The sequence below is a fragment of the Aptenodytes forsteri genome, unplaced genomic scaffold, assembly GCF_000699145.1.
Source record: "Aptenodytes forsteri isolate BGI_AS27 unplaced genomic scaffold, ASM69914v1 Scaffold87, whole genome shotgun sequence".
NCBI classification, from domain to species: domain Eukaryota; kingdom Metazoa; phylum Chordata; class Aves; order Sphenisciformes; family Spheniscidae; genus Aptenodytes; species Aptenodytes forsteri.
This window is the reverse complement of record NW_008796041.1, coordinates 6,632,529-6,655,235: the sequence shown is the minus strand read 5'-3', so window position 1 is coordinate 6,655,235 and position 22,707 is coordinate 6,632,529. Positions and strand designations below refer to the sequence as shown.

Sequence of the window (22,707 nt, the reverse complement as noted above, 5' to 3'; positions counted from 1 at the left end):
GCCCCTCCAGCCTTCTCAGTCGGTAGAGCATGGGGAGCTGAAAAGTCCTAGACTAGTGTAAGCACTGCTCAGCAACAACTAAAACATCGGTGCTTTTTCAACATTGTTCTCACCCTAAATCCAAAACACAGCACTGTACCAGCTACTAGGAAGGAAATTAACTCTATCCCTGCCAAAACCAGGACAGATGGGCAGAAAGACATGAACAAACTACAGCTTCTGACAGTGTCCCGTTCATTACATGATTTGTAGCTGCCCATTTAATATGTATCATGACCGTTTGTAAGCAAAACCAGACGGTTCCATGCCCTTTAGCCAGCATCTTTGAGCAACTGGAAAAACAGAGCGTGGAGACTTGCATGTGGTCTAGAAAGACATGAACAAACTACAGCTTCTGACAGTGTCCCGTTCATTACATGATTTGTAGCTGCCAATTTAATATGTATCATGACCGTTTGTAAGCAAAACCAGACGGTTCCATGCCTTTAGCCAGCATCTTTGAGCAACTGGAAAAACAGAGCGTGGAGACTTGCATGTGGTCTAGCTCATAGAATCATAGAATCATAGAATCATTGAGGTTGGAAAAGACCTCTAAGATCATGGAGTACAACCGTCAACCTAACACCACCAGGCCCACTAGATGCAGAGGCAGCACATGAGCAAATGTCTTGACACCGGTGTTTTGCCAGTTCCTCTGCCCCGTGGTCTTCTGCTATGAAGTGATGCGGCTGGAAGTGGGAAACCTGCAGAGCAGTGCCACAGACCCAGCTTGGGAACGATTCTGCAGGAAATCCCCACAGCTGGCGGGGAGGTACAGGCATTTGCTTGCACAGCCAGTTGCAGAACTAGGGCATAGGTTTGGTCAGATTATGTACGATTAATTTGCCCTTCTTATCTCATGCAAAGTGAGTAATCACAATGCAAACCTTCTCCATTGGAAATCGGTGCCAGTGACTATCATCTTAACTTTTGTCAGTGAGAGTGGTCACGCTAGGCAAGAACTGCCAAACGAGCCAGATTTTGAAAGTACCTGAAGAGAGGATTTAATTTTGGCTGTGAATCCATGGGACAGGATTCATCACTGCTTTTCTCTTTGCAGATTATCATTTACCTCACTGGACGGTGTCAAATACTTTTGACAAAAGAGGAAATCTGGGGCATAGCTATTTTAACTGAGGGCTTCTCAGTGAATGGAACAAACTGATCACAGACTTTCCAAACAGATTTTGTAAAACTAATAACATTTAAATGACAGGGATTAATTTACTCAAATGAATCACAACGGACAGTAAACCATATGCAAAGCATTTTCTAAAGCCCATGATGTGAATGGCAGAAAGTGCAAGAGAAAAATGAGCCTATGCAAAATGGGCTGATGCTGCCATCTGCCACAGTTTGGAAAAAATGCAAATTTGCCATAGATCATCTATTATCCCTTCAATGCCCTTCTGAAGAACGTGGTAAAGCCCTGTCAGCAAGGTGGTGTTTGCTATACTTTTTGGAGGGAAGAGAGCAGGCTGTGCTGAGAATTCATATATTCACCTCATGGAAAGATGCCAGGAAACATTATATAGAAATGAACCTCTCTTCCAGATCTGAAAGGCAAAGTTAAAATAGAGTGGGAGGCATAATTTATATCTTTTGGGTGCATTTTTCTACCTCTGCTCATCTTTAATTTATGATCCAGTAATGCCTTTATCTAAACAACAGATGACTCTCAGACTTTGGCTTCACTCTGGAGTACCGTGTTAGTTGTAGCAGCATTTGCACCCCAGGAAATGGGTCAGAAACAATTTACTTTGCACCTGCTTCCTTTCTTCCTTCCCCCTCCTGTGCAGCCTGCAGGGCCCCAGGATGGGAGAGTAGGGACAGGGCTGCGTTTCCACCCACCGCAGTAGCCTTCCGCTTGCAGAAACAGCAAGAGAGCGTCATGATAGCCCTTACGTGACTGCATGGGGATCTGAAGGCAGCTTGCCTTTAGGAGGCAGTGAAAAGGTCAATTATAATCAGGCCCAGGTTTTCTGAATGAAAGACGAGAACTTAGGCTAAACTTAGTCCTGTCTTGAAGCTTGGAAAGTTTAATTGCCTTTTGAAAAACTCTCTGTCACTGCGAAGATTTATTGCTCAGCCCGATAGGGACCAGGGATAATATGCCATAGCCTGTATTTTGCATTTCACGTGTTTAAGAATTCACTTTTTCAAATTTACCTCTGATTTCTCTACCTCTATTTGGATGCCAAATTTCCTTGAGATGGATAAAGGCACAGAAAATAAAGGCACAGGAATCTCGGTCAATGGTTGAAACTCTGGCCCCGCTTCTGGGAGCTGGAAGATGTCCCCGCTGCCAGTAAGGTCGATGGAACTTTGCTCCCATACTTCTTCCCAGAGATCACTTTCAGCACGCCCTGGGGCATGCCACATCCACCTTCAGTGTGGTGCCATACACACAGCAGTCTGGCAGACTGTGACCTGCCTCTCTTCTTGTTTTGGATGTTTCAAACTGCACCCCCCCACTTCCCAAGCCCTTTACATTTCTAGGCACGCTGGGGCTGCAGAGGAGACTCAAGAAGTGCCGTGCAGCGTGGCTGCAGGCACCGAGCTGCAAAGGAGCCAGCAGCCTGACGTGAACTGCCCCGCTGCTCGGGGACTGCCTGACCTCTTCTCTGCAGGCCACCAAGGCATATAGACAGAGCAGAAATAGAGAAAAAACTGGAGGCGGCTTGAAAGCCGGTGAGAATCTCTCGAATTCAAAGGAGAACAGAACCCAGGACTTCAGCTGCAACTTGACATTACTGTTTTTTTCTAAGCAGAATTTGTTTGAATAGTTGTGGAAACTGGGGAGAGTACAAGCCCCTTTCAAGGTTAGCATCTGCTGAGCTGTTGAAGAAGGTTCTTTTTATATATTAAGCTGCTTTTGTGTCTCAAAGCAAGAGCTATTATCTCTTTACAATCATTATTTATGCAGAAGTAAAGGTTTGGTTTAGGAAAGTTTCCAGAAGTAAAGGCAAGAAAATTAAAAAGCCTGCTGCCTGAATATTTTGTTTGAAACCTGTCACAAGAGCCACTGACAATGACACAAAACAGCAAAAAGCAGGAAAATAAAATCTTCAAATTAAAATCAGAAAAATTTTCACGCCTCTGCCTGAGCCTTGTCTGTGCCATTCAGAGCTCTGGAAACTGTGAACTAGAGTGGAAATTGTATCTTTCTGGTCCTTTTACCAAACTGGACAAACTTTTTCCATGGGAGAAAGAAACTAGAGAAAAGATCTAAGATCTAAGCCTTTTGAGGGAATAAGGTCCTTAAATGCTGCCCCACCCCCAAGAAAAGAAAATCGGTGTATTCCAGTCAATAGGATTATTGGGCCATCTTTGTGCTCAGAGTCTTTCCTTCCATTGTTCCAGTGCAGGTGTTAATAACAGGAACTTTAACCTGACTTCAGTACTACAGTAACTGGTTAATTTAACTGGTTTTGAATGTCTATACTATAAACTTCTACATTCAGACTACTTATCAGAGACTTCTTATAGTCAGTGGAGAAAAATATTTGCTACTAAAACTGAAACAAACAAACAGCTTCAATTTTTGTCACCCTGAAGCAGATGTTTAAATTAAATTGGGTGAGTCGTGCCCTAAAAGTATTTCTCAGTTAAGTGAGCTGAGGATGACCAGCTCAGATGAGGGTGAGTTTTGTCCTGCCACTGAAAACTGTAGACATGGAGTAGTACTTTGAAAAGAAATAAGTTCAAAGTTTAATGATTATTTAAACTGCAACTAAGTTCTTATTTCTGTGAAACATCACTGTGAGCATCAGCTGTTTTGGCCACATTTCAAATGTGCGCTGTACTTTGCACACAAATAAATTATGGGCTGGCCTCCTACAAAGTATATAAACTGCCTGTGATGTGGTAGGCAAGATATGGCCCTGATACAAAGCAAATAAAACTTTCACCTTGGAGTTTGTTCCAGACTCATAAAACAATCTGATTTTTTGGCAGTATAAATATATAGAGGCTAGGTTTGTGGACAAGGTGGGGGGGTGGGATGACCTTGACAACGTAGGAACGCCTGGCACAGATGACTTAACCCTCCTGGCTCCTGGACAACTTGTGAAGAACAGCAGAAAGTGGCACAATTTTCCACCTCCCCCAGTTTATATGTGCAGTTTTTATGTGCATGTCCTATAAACTTTAACTTATCACCTCAACACAGATAATGTGTTTGCCCAGATCATGGAATTTAACATAAACAACTGTGGTGTCTTTGGTTTCTGGATATAATTTCATTTTTGTAAAGGGACCTACTGGAGGATGCAGAGAGACCAGACTAGATATTAAATAATCCTCTCAGGAAATGGTCAGAAAACTTTTTTTTTTTTTTACATTTTAAGGGTAAGAGCATAATGATCACACTGAAAAACTTATGATATACATATCCATTTCTTTCTGAGTATTTTCTACCAATCTGCCTACTGCAAAAGAAATAATGATGACATCTGGGCTGTAATATAGAGGCAACATGTGGTCTGGATGAGCAGAAACCTAGGACTAGGGTAGGACTAGGCTGGTTGGCTTGAATGGAGCTGCCCTTGATTTACGAAGTGTAAAATTTGAATCATTTCTGAGACCACCTCAGAGGCATGGAACGATAACAGGCCCAGATCTGAATACAGTAGATTTAATCTTCTCCTATCTGGCCATTTCACTGGTTGACTATGGAAGGGGCTATATGGTGCCCCTTATACACATTGCTTCAGCAGCTGTGATTCCAGGTGTTCAAGAGACACTTTCACTCTAGCTGTGCTATAGGCTCAAAACACTCACGTTTTATTCACCTCTTGCTTTTTTAAGAACAATCTTTGGTTCTTTGTGATTTGTCATAACAGTTCCCCGGAGAAAAAATGTTCAAAAACCTTACCCACTGACAAATTTGAATCTTTATCATGTGTGACATGAATAAAGGAAGATATTATGGAAATATAGACTATAAAGAAGACTTCAGCAAAAGTATTTCAGATTCTGATGATCATCTTGTCTCATGAAAAGAGTGCTTGTATAGTTAATGAAACTGAAATATGTTCAGATTTGAAATGAATGAACTAGAAGTCTATTTCACATAGCTTGTGATTAATCTCAAAGTATTTTACTGAAGTTATCTTGAGAATGTGATATTAATAGTGTCAGAAAAAGACTGATTATATACATTGGGAAACATTAAAAACTGAAGTTCTTAATACTAAATACATACATGTGTTCTGGGAGGGGTAATTTAGTTTGTGTCCTAGTGTAAGACAGCCTCCAGTACTACTTCCAAGACATGAAGGCTTGAAGATCAAAATATATCACGAAACTGCTTATCTTATAAATTTCTCTTTATCTTATAAATTCCTCTTTATCCTATAAACTCCTCTTAAAGGATTTCTTACATCTTCCTCATGTATCAGTGTTGGATAAGGTCAGAGACAGGATGCTGGAGTAGATAGATAGACCCTGGTTCTAACTCAATATGCCAATTCCTTTTTGTAAGAGTATACAGAAAGTATTGAAATTTTATGAAAGTTTAAGTGAAAATATTATTCTGTTTTTTGATCAACTCAAGCTTGTCTCAGTAGGGGCAATATTTTGTATTAATGTGGCACACAAAATCTTCATATTCTCCACTGGACTGAAAAGCTTTGTAAACTGCAATCTGAATACTGATGTACATAAAATGTATCAAACTGCTACTTTCCTGTTATTATTTGAGAAAGCTGCATGGCTGTGTTTTTCTCTTCTTTCTTTATTAATAATAATAGTTAGATTCTCAGCAGGTATAAATAGCCATTTTGCATAAGATACAAAACAACAGAGTTAAGCCGATTTACTTTATCGAAGGGCTCTGGCTAAGTCTGAATAAATGTCAGTTTAAAAGCATTTGTAAGCATTGTGGTTATAATAGAGAAAAAATAGAAACATTTCAATGATCAAAGGCTGTTTATCTATTCATTTGGTGAAACCAATGTAAACTGTCATAGCAGGCATCATACTGTTAGAAGAAAAATATTAAGATGGTGGCAGTGTTATTGTGCTCTTGGAAATTTCTTGTAGGCTATGCAGTACCATGGGAAAAAAGAGAGAAGAATAAAGCTGTATCAAGAAAAAAAAAAAATTCTTTTGCCATTACACCCGCCGGCTGTTAATAAATCGATCATAGTGTGGATTAGAAGCAGTAGTCTGTGAGAATATTCATCTGTATTCATGTCATTTCATTACCTTCCATTCCACTCTCCACAATATCATTTTTATACATCAAAAAAAGCCCTTCCATGTCACTTTTTGCCTCTGTAAAAAATGAAGTGCAACAGTTTGGAAAATAAACACTATCAATACCTTGTGATACCTGGGGATTTTCTGTGCAACCAGTTATCTCACTTAATCCTGTAAATGAATGCATATAGATCCATGGGGGAAAAAAAAAAAAAGTCTGTGCTACATTCTGTGTAAGTAAGCATCATAACATTTATTCCAACAGTAGGTACTCATTTCTCAAACCTTTCCAAAGTCAAGGATTTATAATATTTAAAATTGAATACATGCAGTGACATGGCCATTTCCAACCTGTTCCTTGTGACTTAACTGCTTGCTTCATGAGCGTTCACAACTAGAGAACACTTTGTGCATGTATAACAGGATTGTCTTCTTCAAATAAAATAGTGAGAGGTGGGAAATTCACTGTACTGAAATGTAATTCCGGAGCAAAATAACCCCTCAGTGGAAAAGCATTAGGAATAATTTTTATTCTATTTACCCAACAGTAGTAGTTTGACTGTCCTGGCTTCCCTCTCTGCATCTGCCTGCAGTTTCTTTTCCAGTTCTCTGGATCTCCTGGCTGACTCCTTGCTCTCAGAAGTGGCTCCACTGCCCATCTTGAGGTGTTAAAAATCCTCTCTTTGTCCAGCTGATTTGCTTCTTATCAGACTAGTTGCTTTAATTCAGAAGAAGGACAACAGCCCGTGCTTCAAGAAAATTTAAAAATCCCATTCAACCTCTGTGTTCAGCCTTCAAATCAAACGGTCCCTTTTCGCCTGTCACATGATCTGGAGATGCTACAGTCAAGGATTTATATAGGGACATAAAAACATACTGTTATGATGTCATAGAATTAAAATGATCCATTCAAGGGCAAAACCAAGGTCCACAGAGATCTCTGTCCTTCTTCGGACAGGTTCCAGCTTCACATGCTTCAAAGAAATGTGCGGAATATCTTGAAACAATAAAATTGGGCATAACTCAGCTCAAGGAAAAATTTTTCAGCTTGTGAATCGGTGTTGGTGCCCTGAAGCAAAAACAGGTTTATAAATTTTTGAAGCATTTGCATAATTTATTTTTCATCTTTCTCAGTGGTCATAGCTCTAAATATATGTATTCTTTATTTTAAAATGACAGAATTTGGATTTATACAGTTAAGACATATTTTGTTTTGAATTATTAATGAACATGCAGAACGTTTGCTGCATTTTCATATTATGGCAAGTGCATTTATTTTCTTGTTATGGTAATGGGCAACTTACTGCAATTTGTAATATCTTTGGGATACTTTTGTGCAGCCATTCCTTGATGAATGTCATAGTCTTTTCCATTTTTTGATGATGTTATTAGCAGTTACCAGTTTTGGCTGAAAGCACCACAACTTTTCTGTGTAAGAAAGGGCACAGGTCAGAGTCTCCTCACTGATGTAATAATTTCATCTTCGTTCCTTCATAGTGTAATAGTAATATAGAAGTATTTTATGCAGTACGGTGGAAATATTACTTGGCATGTGGTGTCAGCATTATATTGAGAAAATACACTCTACTGTAATATTGTGGTAGTGGGTGAGAGTAGAATTACCGTCAGGACTAAAAGATCCAAAATACTTTATTTTTGGTCCCTCCTCTTCAGATTAAGAATTTCAATAAAATAAATCTTATTAGTGTGCAATACTATAATTAATTGCAATATTATACTTACTCACTTTGTAAAGTATTTCAATTATATAAAACATACAAACATAAAAATATTAAAATTTTAAAATTATTGGCTAGTAATAGTCAGCAACGCTCTGACTTTACAGTGTGTAAGCTTATAAGGTGTAGCCTGGAAAGAACGTTGAAGGCAAATGTGAGCGTACAGGTCAGTTTGAGTGATGTTAGACGTATTTTTAGGTCAGAAGATAAATGAGGAAGAGGGCCAGAGCAAAGCATTTAACTCATCCTGTCCGATAGAAAAGCAACTTTCCCGCAGCAGAAGTAGGTGGACCCCAGGTGTAACAGGAAGGCAACTAGTGCTGGATGGGGAAGATGGGAGTGAGAGGAATAAAGATCATCAGTGGTACTAACGAGTTCTGTGCCATTGGAGCAGGAGAGCGCTGTCCTCTGAGAAAAGACAGGTCCTTTGCTGTGCTCATGCCATTCAATGTGAGTGTCTTCTCAGACTTAAGACCACATACTGCAATAAAGATCTGAAGTTGTGCTTTTTCAGCATGTGCTGCTCAACCAGCGGAGCAGGAAGCCCTGTCTTCAGTCTCCTTGCACTGCTTTGCTAGAAATGAATAATCAGTACTAGTTAACAGCTGAATTTTTGCATATACATTTACAATGCAAGAAAATGCTCTGTTTTGTTAAGCCTATATTCTTAGTTTGTTTATTCTTTAAAATAGGCTGTAATAAGATCTTTATGCAGCCATAGTAACAACTGCTTTGTTTAAAAAATGAAAATAAGCAGCTTCAGAAGTGTGATATCAGTGCCAGGTGTCTGTTTATCAGAACCCTAGGCAAGTACAGTGCTCCTGTGGATTTCAGTGGGTTTGAAAATTAAATCTGAGCATTCCTGAACACTAACGGAACTTACAAATTAACTTACACAGTCACAAATCATGGAGAAGAACATAATCTCCAGATTAAGGGCCCATTTCACTACTGAGTTGTTCCAGGCATATAGTAGTATAACTCTACTCATTTTGCATTTAATTTTCACAGTATCAAACTGGAATAGTGAAATGGAAAACTAGGTCCTATTCAGTTATACTGGAAGAAAATGAGTGTAAATAAATCAAGATAGAAAGCTTTACATCATTTTTCCTAGATGGAAAGCAATGGAAAATCAAGTGTGCATCCCATAGCATAAGTTTCCTACCATCCTCTAGGTTGCTATTATGACTACATACAGGAATTGGCTTTAAATAAGTCGGTGTCTGGTACAAGCAGGCTGTAAACAGAATAAAGAAATAAAGATATAAACAATTACTTCATAAACATACAATATCTGTAACTTCTTATCCATTTGATTTGCTCATTTCTGCCTTCAAACCCTTAACTAAATAGTTTACTGAAAAAACAACAATCTGTTTCTATTTCTCTGGAGAGTTGAAGCAGATTTAGGAGAATGAACAGGATTCTGTTCTGCTTTGGACATCTTCATCGTCATCATCGTCACTAACTGTATTTTGATTGAGGAACTTGCTGATGATGATCAAGCCAGAAGCAATAAGACACCGCCTTACAGGGTTCAGTTGAATCTAAAATGTCTTGTGGTATCATTTCTCCACATCTTCTAGGTGCAATAATAAAAATACTGCCTCTCCCTGCCTCTCTTCTATTGTATCAGCCACGTATATTTGATACGGAAGTCTTTGAAAGACAGTAAGTCTGGAAAATGTTCCTTTGAAATACAATCATACTTTGTAAATAATATTAACTTTATGGTTTTGGAGCTGTTTCTAGTGATGCGCTCTAGGTGGTGCTGATAATACAGAGTGTACACTAAAGGCATTCTGTAGCTAGTAAGAGTTGTAAGAAACTTTCTGAAAGGCTCTTTCAAACGATATGTTCAGAAGTAATGGATTTGTGATTCTGGATTCCAATTCCAAATTTTTATTTTGGAACTTATATTAAAGGTGTACTGGTTTGGGATTTTTGTTTGGCAAATAATATAGATTGTTCTGTTAATAGTCTTTCAATTCACTCAGGTTTTTATTTTCAGTTTCTTCTGTAAGTACTATACTCTTCCCAGTCAAAGAAAGAGGGATAGCTTAGGAAATTCACACCTTCTAAGTTTTTCTCTCTTATTTTCTTTCTAGGTCTTTGCGTTTGCAAACTGTTCAGACTGGAGTCTGTTCATCTTTTCCACGTTTCACTGTAACTAATGTTTTCCCTTCTCCATGATAAAATTTGGAGGAATGACATTGATGAAAAAGGAGGAAGTTTTAGTAAGAATAGAATTCTCTAAATTTAGGAACTTTCAATACATTTCCTTCAGTATACTCCTAAATAAAGGAAGCCTGAAAAATCTTCAGTACAATGCCTGTTACAATCAAAGGAAACCCTTCAGCTCTTTCAGTTGGCTACTGAATTGCTTGCGATGCACAAGAAGAAACAAAACAGCTCCGAATTACTCTGTTGCACATTGGCAACATTTTAGTGGAAAAAAATGTTTCCCTGACACCCTGAACGTTGACAAGCCCATCTAGACTTTTGTAACTACTGATGTGCAGAGATACCTGCTGAATGACAGAAATTCTAGAGACATAATGAAGCAGGTACAGAGACTCCTTATATCCCAGTCAGCACTGGTATTAGCTTGGATCCATGGCAAGCTGCATTAACGTGGCACAAAGCCAGAGCTTTTGAAACCTGTTAAGAGTCAAGGTTTATTACCTCTGGCACTCAGCCACAGTCATGGGGCTGAAATGTTTGTGGATCTGAGGTACTATGTCCACATAGGGCTGTGTTTCACTATGTGATGTTTACAGTTTGGATTGTCATCTGCCTTGTACAGTGTAGGCATACCCATATGGTTTGGCTGCTGTAAGTGATATACCAGATGGATGTTAATCCTTCTGTAAGCTTTTCATCTCTCAGACTCACAAGAATGTGAGATAGACCTAGAAGGAGCTGTTAGGGTTGACTTCAGAACTGGCCATCTAGCCTAGCATTAAAGTGTAAGAGCAGTAGATTGGCCATGGTGCTCTTCTCAAGCTATCTCCTCTTGCCACTCTGATTTTCTTCCAAGTTATTGTGACTCAGTCACTAACTGAAACTGTTAAAGCTTGAGTTTGACGTGAAGCCCGCAAAAAATTGCCCAGATAAGTATCCAGCTCCTCTTAAGAATTGTATCCATATATCTCAAGCCAAAGGGAAAATGCATCAATCTCAACACCAACTGTACTATGGCTCTGAGATATCTGACATAGACCAAGTAAATGTGACAATCGTCAAACTGGTGTTACCAGTTTACACTAGCTTCATACTAGTGTAAATGTTTATAGAAATGACAGTAGGAGACTGAATTACTTCTGTTATTCATCATTCTGTCTTCATGATGGAAGCAGACCTTCCAGTGTAGCTGGCAGCAGGTTCTCCAGGTTCTCTGGTTTTCCCTGTAGCACTACTGCCATCCGTTCTACCAGTGCACATATGTGACATGCTCAATCTTGTTGACTCAAGGGTAGTCAGAGCTCGAACTTCCTCTGTTTCCTACTAGGGAATCAAGAAACACTCCTTTGGGCACACTACCTTTAAGAATTTGGCCACAAGATCTGATGGAGAGATGAGTATTTAGATCTTACCATGCTACTACCCTCTGTTCAGTTATCTTATATGTATAACATAAGGTGACTTAATCAGAAAACCCCCTCTGGACTGTCTGTCCTCTCAGCAGGGGAGTATATTGAAATTCATGGTTGCAGATCAAGTTCACAGGTCGATCTCCTGTGTTCTGTTCTGGATGAGCAGTAGTTCTGTTTGTGAATGTGCACAATTATAAAGTGGGATCCATTGAGTTTATGGACAGAGAAGGTTGAGATGTTATGGGATGGAGGTCCGTTTATACTCCAGATACCTTTGCTGGAGGAGTCAAAACAGAATACACTGACATGAAAGTCAGGTGATACATGAGATATTTCATTCACCAGCAAGGATGGCTCATCTTTTCCTAATCCCCCCTTCTCCAGACACACAGGTAAGTGGTCTTTTACTGAAATGTTTTTATATTAAAATACAGAGGTTCCTTAAGAAAGAGGCATTGCAGAGTGTCATGTCAAACTCCTTGAGGCCTTAGGAACTCATAGACCAGGTTCATAAATTAAAGTTAAGGTAAAACTAGTTGAGATTTCTCTAATAAAATAATAGAACAATTATGTTGGAAGGGACCTCCAGAGGTCTCTAGTCCAACCCTCAGCTCAAAGCAGAGAGTAAGTTCAACGTTAAAGTTTCTCAGGGCTTTGCATTGCTAAATTGTGAAGTATCCAAAGAGGAAAATTTCAAAGCCTCTCCAGGTAGCCTGTTCCAGCACTTAAACACTCAGTGTGAAGAATTTTTTCCATTTCTCTGGTTGGAATTTCCTTTGCTGGAGCATGTTGCCTCTTTTCTCAGGAGAGTTTGGCTCTGTCAGCTCGCCTTTTTCTTAATGGAAGACTACAGTTAGATTACTCTCCTTAGCCATGCTGAGCAAACCCAGCACCATCTTCCCCATGTGCTTCAGCCTTCTGATCTTCTTCATTGGCGCATGACAATCTCTTTTTTTTTTTATTAGTGGTCTGTCATGGTTTAACCCCAACCGGCAACTAAGCACCACACAGCTGCTCTCTCACTCACCCCCTGGTGGGATGGGGGAGAGAATCGAAAGAGTACAAGTGAGAAAACTCATGGGTTGAGATAGAGACAGTTTAATAGGTAAAGCAAAAGCTGCGCACGCAAGCAAAGCAAAACAAGGAATTCATTCACTCCTTCCCATGGGCAGGCAGGTGTTCAGCCATCTCCAGGAAAGCAGGGCTCCATCACATGTTAACGGTGACCTGGGAAGACAAACGCCATCACTCCGAACGTCCCCCCCTTCCTTCTTCTTCCCCAGCTTTTATCCCTTTGGTCAGTTGGGGTCAGCTGTCCTGGCTGTGCCCCCTCCCAGCTTCTTGTGCACCCCCAGCCTGCTCGTTGGTGGGGTGGTGTGAGAAGCAGAAAAGGCCTTGACTGTGTGTCAGCACTGCTCAGCACTAACAAAAACATCCCTGTGTTATCAATGCTGTTTTCAGCACAAATCCAAAATGTAGCCCCATGCTAGCTACTAGGAAGAAAATTAACTCTATCCCAGCCAAAACCAGCACATGGTCCAAAACCTAGAAACATTTCTCTGGATGTGCTCTCAAGAGAGCTCAGTGGAGGGATTCCCTTGACCTGATGGCTGTAGTCTTAAGGCAGCCCAGTATGTGTCTGGCCTTGCCTAAGGGCATGTTGCTATTCATACTCAATGTCCACCATTCAGGTCCTTTTCTGCAAAGCCACTTTCCCTCCAGTCAGCTCCCAGCCCCTAATGTTTCATGAAGTTATTCTGTCCCAGATGCAGGAGTTTGCATTTGCCCTTCAGCTTCATGAGGTTCATGTTGGCTCATTCCTCTAGCTTACTGAGGTCTGTCTGAAAGGCAGCCCTGCCCTGTAGCATACCAACCACTAATAAGCACTGTCCAAAGTTAATGTTAAGTAAGTTAATCCAGAGCAGTACACAAGCACACTTGAAATTCAGTGTTTGGGCAATAGCACTATTTGCTATTGGAAAAAATTAACAAGTTACCTGAGTCTTTTCAAGCACAAATGAAAGCATATCCTCATAAAAACAGATGGGCATTTAACTCAGAGCAACTCAAGTATATGAACTAGCAACTCCTTAATTTTATTCCTATTATGTACCCATTGTGAAGCCTTTTTCTGTATGCACTGCATGCTTCCACAGTGATTTAAATATTTTGTTATATGAAAGATAAACTTCTTGTAGTCCTGGTGCCTGTAATCATCCATGTTTACTTCAGATTCCATTTATTGATGAATCCTGCTGTTCATGCTCTTGCTTCAATCAAAAAAAAAAAAAAATCAGATCTACATCGCTTTCCTCATGTTTTTTCAGAAACTAAAATAACTCTAACATAGCTGTTTCAGAAGGGTCACATACTTGAACTTAGTGTTCTAGATATGGGCCTGGATGCTTGTGTGGTGAACTATCATCTGTATTTTCCATGCTATGGAAAAAAATAATCATTAAAATAAGAATAACTAATATACTGATAATTGGTAAGAAAAAAATGATGTGGTTAATATCAGCTAAGACACTTATATGTCTGTTTATTAATACTTCACATATTTGTGCTCTTCTTTTCACACTGTCTCCACATTTTGACATAGAATATGTTGCAGATTTAATATCCTTGTTAACTGTATTCATGTGGGAAAAGGATTTGATTGTGGGTCTTCAGCTCTGTGGCTTTCTTTATAAGCAATATTATTCTTAAACCTCAGGTTCCTGAAATTTTCCAAATGAAAACAAAAAAAACACTCTTAAGTTTTTCATGGGGAAGAAAATATTGTTTCTATGAAAAACATTCAAAAGCAAAGAATACATTGATAGTATTCTTATTTAAGTTGAAAATATTGCCTTTTTTTCTCAAAATATTAAAAAATATAAAATCTGGATTCTTTTCTTTTTATTTGCTCTGCTCCTTCCTAAACTTTCTGTTTCCTTTTTCTGCACTGGATATAAATGCGTGAGTGAAGTCTAAGATTTTTGGGTTCCCCCCCACACACCCTTAATTTGTCATCTCCTATCTAGGAAACATTATGAAATAGCAGAAGAAAAAAGGAAATCTTGTCAGTAATAACACTGTAACATTTGCAAAGCCATTTAGTTATATAAGAAAGGGAAAAGGAATGGTGTAGTAATTAGGTTTTACTGCTTACAGAGGTGAAAAGGAAAGGAAGTAGAAGAAGGAAAGAAACATTACAAATGTCAAGAGGAAATATTTTTTAAAATAATAAAGAGTTGTTACATTTTCAATCCTGTCAAACAGATTTTTTTCCCAAAATATTGATATATGCAATAATTCTTTTCCTTTTTTGTGAAAATCTGAAACTCACTATGAGATACGTGAACTGTACTAGCTTCAGTACACTCATTATCCTTAGTTCTATATTTGCAACACATGCTGATGCAATGGAATATGTGACATTGTGTAAGCAAAGATTATTGAGCGCTGGGTGGGGGCTCGCTGGCTGAATATCGGTCCAGATAAGACTCACATAATTTTGGCAAGTTTACCAATACTTCAGCTGAACATAGGCTGTGTTCTCAGTGAACCTATGCCAATTTTGAGACAGTAGATATGTGGCTGAGCTACTATGTTCAGATTAAGAACTGGTCATTCCAAAAGTTTGAAACTTGATGTATAGATTTGGCTCACCAGTGAAAAAGCAACATCCAGTGTAAAGCTATAAAAGAAGCCCAAACCCTTCAGTCTCTCCTGAACCAATACTTTGACTCCAGACCATGCTTACGGGATGTCTGTGATGTATTTGAAAGAGCTGTGAACTGCACGGAGCACTGATTTCCCCTGATTTCTCACATGAGGACAGCAAAAATCTCAGGGTCTGACCTTTCTACAAAGATTAACAAATGATCTCTCTGCTATGGTGAGTTTAAATTTTCTCCTGGCTTATTGATGATTCACCCAAGAAAATTAAAAAGAACAGTCAGAATGTAGTGCATTATAATGAATAAATGATTTGAGGTCTTTGAACTGATTCACATGTATTGCGCACTGGAGTGTCTGACACTCTCCTGCTCACTCCTGCCAGAGGTGCATCTTATATTTTGGGGGGGAAAAAAAAAGAAAAAAAAAAGAAAAAAGGAATCTTAGCAAGAAAATGGGTGATGCCTGCTATCTCTGCTAAAAGAATTTAGTTTCTAGTACAAGGTGAACAGTCAACATAGTACGTTAAAAAAAGGCTTAAAACAATGGGGAAATATTTTGTCAACGTCCCACTCTGAACATTTCCAATTCCCAGTAGACCCATATATTAAGACCTGCCAAGTCCCACAGTGCCTTGCACAGCCAGAAATGAACAAAGAGTAAAAGCAAACACAATTCTGATTTGACTTGTAGAACTCCTTGGATAACAAACATTTTAACCTTTCCTTTTGGTGTCAAACTAACATGCAGGGAAAAGTATGGAAAAGACGAAAAGACATTTTTCCCAGCAGACTAGCATTCCTTCCCTTTTATCTGGCAGACGTGTTCCAGCTAAGCCAGCCTGTGACTGCAGTCCCTTCAGCAGAATACGAGCAGCTCTGTACTGTAACACAGCTGTGTAGTGGCTGGATAAAATTTGATTTCTGAATGCTGAAGAGGACCTAAGTAGGGAGCTTCAGAGCTTGGAGCAATTTCCAGGATGTCAGCTGAATTGAGCTATGCTGTGTGGAGTGTGTCCACAAAATTTCTTTTCCATGAGAGCTGTTGCCATATTGTAATAATCCCTATAGAAAAGACTGTAGAAGAGATTGTTCTGCCGCTGACATAATGCACTGCATCTGAAGAGATCTGTTTTATTCTATATGGATTCTTATACTACATACTTATGGAAGCTGTCTAACATCTGCTGCATGGTATTTGTTCTTTCATTCACGCTCCAGGCCATAATAATAACTAAATAACATCCTTATTTTGGTAGATTTTTAGAGAGGATGGTGGTGTTAAATTTTTTAAAGATACATTTCACTGTAACTCTGTGTTAGACCTGATTAATTCAAAGGATGGAGCATGGCAGCAAAATGTGGTAAGGCAAAAGAGAGAGAGATTTCCTAGGGAAATCCATCTATAATATTGAAATTATTCTAGGAAAACTCTGTCTCCTGCTCAATATAACTTCTGGAAGGAAAGTTATTTCTCCAGAGGAGCAAAGTTGTCTCTCGTTATCATTGTGGCTTGTAACCATTTTAGCCTCTGATTGAGCCCTATACATTGTCATCTTCTATGGTCAGATCTGCTTAACTTTCAACTGTCTTCAACCAAGATACCTAAAGTACTTTCCGTCTTGATGGTACCCTGAAATACTGTGAGATAGCGGCATGACGTACCTCATCCTGACCCAGGCAGCATTGTGGAGGAATTTTCACTCTTTGGGGACTGTAAGAATTAATTATATTTTTAGTATTCTTCCATTCTGCTTATAAAGCAGTGTTCTAATTAATACAACTCTAGCTGACACTTCCCCTAGAAAAATATGTATTGTCCTGGGAAGAATTCAAGGGAAAATGGAAATTATCTCATTCTTCTCAGCTCCTACTCCCCTTAAAGAGGAACTTAAAAGCTGAGCATTTCTTCCTGAGCTAGGCTGGCCTCCGCCCCAAAAATGTTCTGTTCTTAGAGAGGGAAGGAAAAACAAAAACAAAATGTTTTTACTACTCTCCTGAATGGAATGAGCATAGATCAGACTCCCTGGATATTTGGGAAAGGCGATCCTAAGCATATATGTTAAGAACTCCACCCACATACAATAAGTCGATGGGAAAAAAAGTAAACTTCTGGATCCTCAGGTCTCATAAGAAATGAGGTCAGGACTTAGGTGCAAAGGAAATGGAAGAGCCTGCAAGACTAGCCAGACATTTTGTGAATGCCAATAGTGTCTAAGTGTTGTTCCATAACGGATCACAGCTGGGAGTGGGTCTCCATCTTCAATGGTGTCCAACTTCAACTGCCTAAAAGGAAGCGCGAACCTCATTTGGTAATTATAGAATAACATGTTGAGATGGGGAACGCCTCTGTACCTTCAGGCAGCACATTAGTTTGTGACTTCAAGAGTGATGTTTTTGTTCCTCATAACCACACGATCATTTCTAGAATTAAATATTATCCTTCCAGTTTTATTCTCAAAGTTGTAACTTTAAGTAGAATTACTTTCTAGTCTCCTGAGGTCTTGTTCCTTTGGTGTCTACAGACGCTTTGTGCAAATCTCTCTCTCCTTAATTTCTTCTCTTTCCAGCATTTATCATGTCTCAAAGTTGTCTTCATCTGAGTCTGGCGCTAACTGAAGTGCAGAACGGAATCTGCCGGTTCTTTGGACAGTGACGGTCTTTTCCCATTTGCTCATTTGAGTATTTTTCTCATTAGAGATTCTGCAAGGTAGGGCTGCAGCTATTTAAGATACTCTGTGGGATAACTTGAGTTATCCCATGTTATAGTGTCCCGTGTCCCAAATGTTTTGTTTGTTCTGGCAATTGATTTTATGTTTTCATATTTATTATTAAGTCTGTTGTGGCAGTACTTTCATGGGGTGCAGGGTGAGATTTCCTCCAGAAGTCACTGTAGCGCCCATCCCTTATTTTAAAGTGTTGTGCAGCTGGCAAGCTGTGTTACTGATATTTATATACTCTGTCAGGCTCTGTTGTATTTATAACTCTGTCAGGCTCTTTATTTATCTGCGTGCCCTCTGCTGCTCTAGAGTCACCCTGATGGAAAGTCATCTCTGGGTTGAAGTGTTGGCCGGCTGCCGTGCATTGCCCTGTGTGATTCCAGCTCCGTGGAGGGGGGGGCACATACCTGTCACGGTCCTGCTGGCTGAGCAGTCACGCCTCGTGCTTCAGTGTTGTGCTCTGCTTAGGTCTTGGATTTCATTTGTGCCTGCTCAGTTTTTAAGTCCCTCTGAACTGCAGACACTGCAGGGCTGGACTCCAGCAGTTGTGATCAAACTCCTCATATATATATATATTTTCAACCCCATATTCTGTTCAGATTTCCACTTTGTAGTTAAACCATTCCCTACATATACAGCTTAGCAATGCAGGTTGCTTTTCCAGATGACCAGTTCTCCTGGATTATCTTGTGGCATGTGACAGAAAGAAATAAGTCTTCTCACTCAGTATTTGCCCCCTACCCTCAGTTACCTGTTGAATTTATAGGCAGCAGCTATATTAGTAAATTCAAGAATGCCTGGCAATTATCCGCAACTGGATTGTCTGTGCTGGTAAATTGTTAGGACAGTCCCAGTAAAGAATTTGGTGTGTTTATGACATTCCCTGGACAATTCATAGACTTGGTTTGCCAAAGAAAATTGGCACAACTAAAGGCAGATTACTTACAACCTGTTTGATTTAAAGGCTGTGACAGTTTATTAATAGACTTGAGGTGGACTGTGACAATTGTTCTCCGTTACTGTAGGTGCAAGCCATACGTTCTGAAGCTGACATGATGTAAAGGACAAAGTGTTTGCAAGCTGTCTCATGATCAGTCTTTCTGGATCTTGATGCTCAAAGCCTTATTCTGCATTACACCTTCCTGTGCTTCCTAAGTTAGGGTTAGAGTGTGGGAACAGGCTGAGGTGTGTTCTATGCCCACAATACGCACAAATCTGCAACATCGGAGATGGGAGTTTCGCTTACAGCAGAAAGAACCACTTAGATCACAGGTGTGATCCAAATTTTAGAGGAAGTCTTTCCAGTATGTTATGCAATACTAACATCATGTTATTGTATTGCTTAGTTCCTTTATGTCAGGATGTTGGCTGCCAAGATGGTTTAGCTTCCTGGCTTTTTTAACCTTTATTATAGCCATCTCTTCTCTCTCCCCATCTGCCAAAATCCCTTGAATTAAGAGTACCTGTAGGATAGTAATAGGCTTAGAAAACAAAAGGTCAGTAGAAGCATTATTTGTCCTGTGGCTTCATTAATGCCTTCAACTGTTAGAGCAAATTAGTCAATAAATGGCAGACAAACACTTTCAAGAATGCAATTCTCTTCAGATGGCTGCAGCATCCTACTTATTTTACAGTACAGTCTATGCTGATCCGTGTGTGCGAGGAAGCCAATACCTGCGTCCCATAGGAACACAAAGACTATTTAGCAAAGCAGGCCTTTCAGTGCTGTCTGGGCATCTTGCAGCTCCCTTCCACTCCTGCCACAACCCTAAGCACTAGCAAGCGAGAAGCAGGGCAGCCTATTTTCCTAGTTTGCCTACCAGTTTATTTCATAATATCCTTCTCTGATTTGTGGGGAATGCTTGAGGTTAACATCTGGAAAAGTGCTGCCTTCAGAAGTGAACAAGCAATGATGAGCTCCCTGCTACTCTGTTGAATTTATTAGTCTGCCTCTGGTCTGTGGTTGCATCAGTATCCACAACTAGCATTTTTAGTCAAGGTGCTGATCATCCACCTGCTCAGCATCCTCCCCATATCATCCTCTTGGAACATATGATCCTATGTAGTAAGGGTAAATTGTGAAAATGTCTTGCCACTTCCAAGATCCAAGCCTGAGAAGAGGTTTTGGGAGAAGAACACCAAACAACAAAGGAAAACAGAGGATAAATCATTGTGAATAGGGACCTACAATGTGGGCAATGCTGTCCTTTTCCTCTTTTTTTTTGTATATCAGAGATGTACAGTGGCCAAAGGTAAAAATGTCATGAGTTGTGAGAACTGTAAGAGTAGGAGGAAGAGATGTAACTTTTAAAAGATTCCCGAGAGACATACCCAAAGACAGAAGAGGATATTTCTCTGACATGTGTGTTCTTTGGGAAATGCTCATCACGTTCTCCAGAGGCATTTCTAATTATGTGACACTATGCAAAAATGAACTGAAAGATCCTCTTATCACCATTTGATAGCCCAAGACGCCATTTTGAGCATCCTGTTTGCACAAGTTTTTATCTATGAAAACAAAACAATGTTTGTAGATTATATCATATTCTTTTAAAAGTGCACATTTGTGTAGAGGCAACAACAAAAAAATATGAATATATACAAATAATAATTTATTGTTCACTTATGTTGTGTGTTCTTTGTTGATAATTCATTAGAATAATGAATGCTTAATAAAACTACATTCTGTCACTGCTGTTACAATGTTGAAACGTATTTGTTGACAGTAGTTGCAACTGTCTGCAGATGCCTACAGTGTACAAGTCTACATCTGGACTAGTCACCTTCTGTCCTTTTTATAGTTGATGAAAAATAATAGGCATTTCCAGAGTTCAGTTTCCTCTCACACTTGCAGCATACGGTATAAAGGCCTCATCTTTTGCTGCTAAAAATCTTCAGCAAGAATGCTAAAATCTTTTTTATCTCCATCTGCAGTGCTCTCAGATATTCTCACAAAGGTTCTTCTGGGGATGGTTCTCATCAGGAGCATATCTTTTGCATCAGAACTCTCCAGCTTTTTTTCACTGCTCCAAATTCAGCAATTCTCCAGGGAGAATTTGAAGAGTGTCCTTCTCCCAGGCAAGTATCTGGTGAAAGATTTCTTTACCACAGAAGCTAAGGGTGAACTGTTTTTCTCAAAGTCATTGGACAAATGACAATGTCATCAATGTCCAGAGAGACTCCAAGAGCTAAAGTTCAGTTTCTCATTTTAGGAAAACACTGTGCAAAGATCTTGAAGTTAGGAGCCTTTCCAGACTTCAGTGCACGAACATGTTTGACTCATTACTGGAGATTGCTTGCAGTGGTTAGTGGCAGTCACTCTGGAGACATCCCGATAAACTCTGAGACCTGCTGGGCAAAAGGTCCACATGAATCTCATGAGTGGCTCCAAAAAATTTTGGAAAACTGAGAGAAAGTTGGGAAATGGCCAAAGCTAGTGATAATTTCCAACACACCGGAATAGGAGTGACAAGATGAAATGATTTTATTGATAGAAACACATATTTCATTAAAATAGTCCAGTGGTGGATCTATGAACACAAAAGGAGGAAATGGTGATCAAGAGCAATGGGAGACAGGGAGTGTCCCTGTGATGACTGAGAGCCACATGCATCGTTGTGTTGACAAGAGCTCTTTTGTGTGGGGGTGGTTGTTTTTTTTCCCTATTCTGCATGCAAGATAACACATTTAATTTCATTTTACTAGAATAATTGTATAGTCTAACCATCCATCTAGGTCTCCCTTTCGAAAGGACATTTTTATGTCAGAGGTTATATCTAATTAATAACTAAGAATGAAATCCATCTCTGGAATAATTTCTACCTGCTTCATTGGCCTGTAGTCTGAATATTAAATCACAGCTTTCAAAATGGAAAAAAACCCAAACCAAAACAACAGAAATAATACAGAACTCTTTTCTCTAGCAGAAAAAGAAATATAAATGAACTTTACAGGCAAACAAAATTGGCTACTGTGTGTCTGACCATAAAGACTTATAGTCCACTATAGAAAAACATCTGGTTTACTACAGGCCAAGTTCTGGATTGTTTTGAGTCTCTGTGGGCGTACATGGAAATTATATGGAAAAAAACCAGAGACATAGCTCTAGGGGCAGGAAAATGTTGAAAGCCTCGGTTCTCCATATATGCTAAGGGAAAGAAGAAAGTGGATATACAGACGTCTTCTGAATATGATGCCTGTCTTAGAGTTGCAGATTTGTCATAACAGGCATGCCTGAAAGGAATTGTAGCTGATAACATCCAAGTCAACATAGTCAAGGAGAGTTCTTCCCAGAGATAACATTACACTGCTGAAATACAAGAGGAGTTTCATATGAGACAGTGCTTGGTTCCATCGTCTCCTTAGAGAAGCCTCTTAGAGCCAAGTGCAGAAGCTCATAATGGAGGCAAAAGTCTAGAAGTAGCTTGCTTTCTCTTTGTTACACATTTTCTGATTGAAAATGTCAGGGGCATTCTAGACAAAAATGTTGTATACATTCACCTTACCACTTTGTAAGTAAACACCAGGTGAATGTAATGGGCAACAGACCTCCACTATGCCCTAAATTTTACAAAAAATATATAGCAAAATTGTTTTGATATATTTGTCTAATGTAATATTTGCAATCTGAAAGTATGACCATGAAAATTTTTTTATTTGTAATTCTTTTGACAGCTTAGATGTGTTTTTCCATTATTAATTAATACAGAATATACAAGGGGGTCATGGTGTTTAAGTAACAAAG

The 22,707-nt window shown here is 39.3% G+C and overlaps 1 protein-coding gene across 1 annotated transcript in view; it reads right to left on the bottom strand.

The window, feature by feature from the left end:
- Nucleotides 1-6,902, bottom strand: part of LOC103904151 (guanine nucleotide-binding protein G(t) subunit alpha-3) — a 29,002-nt gene extending 22,100 nt beyond the window's left edge. The window contains exon 1 of the mRNA XM_009285534.1: nucleotides 6,785-6,902. Coding sequence (XP_009283809.1) covers nucleotides 6,785-6,902 — 118 coding nt within the window. The remainder of the gene's footprint in view (nucleotides 1-6,784) is intronic.
- Nucleotides 6,903-22,707: the final 15,805 nt, after the last annotated feature.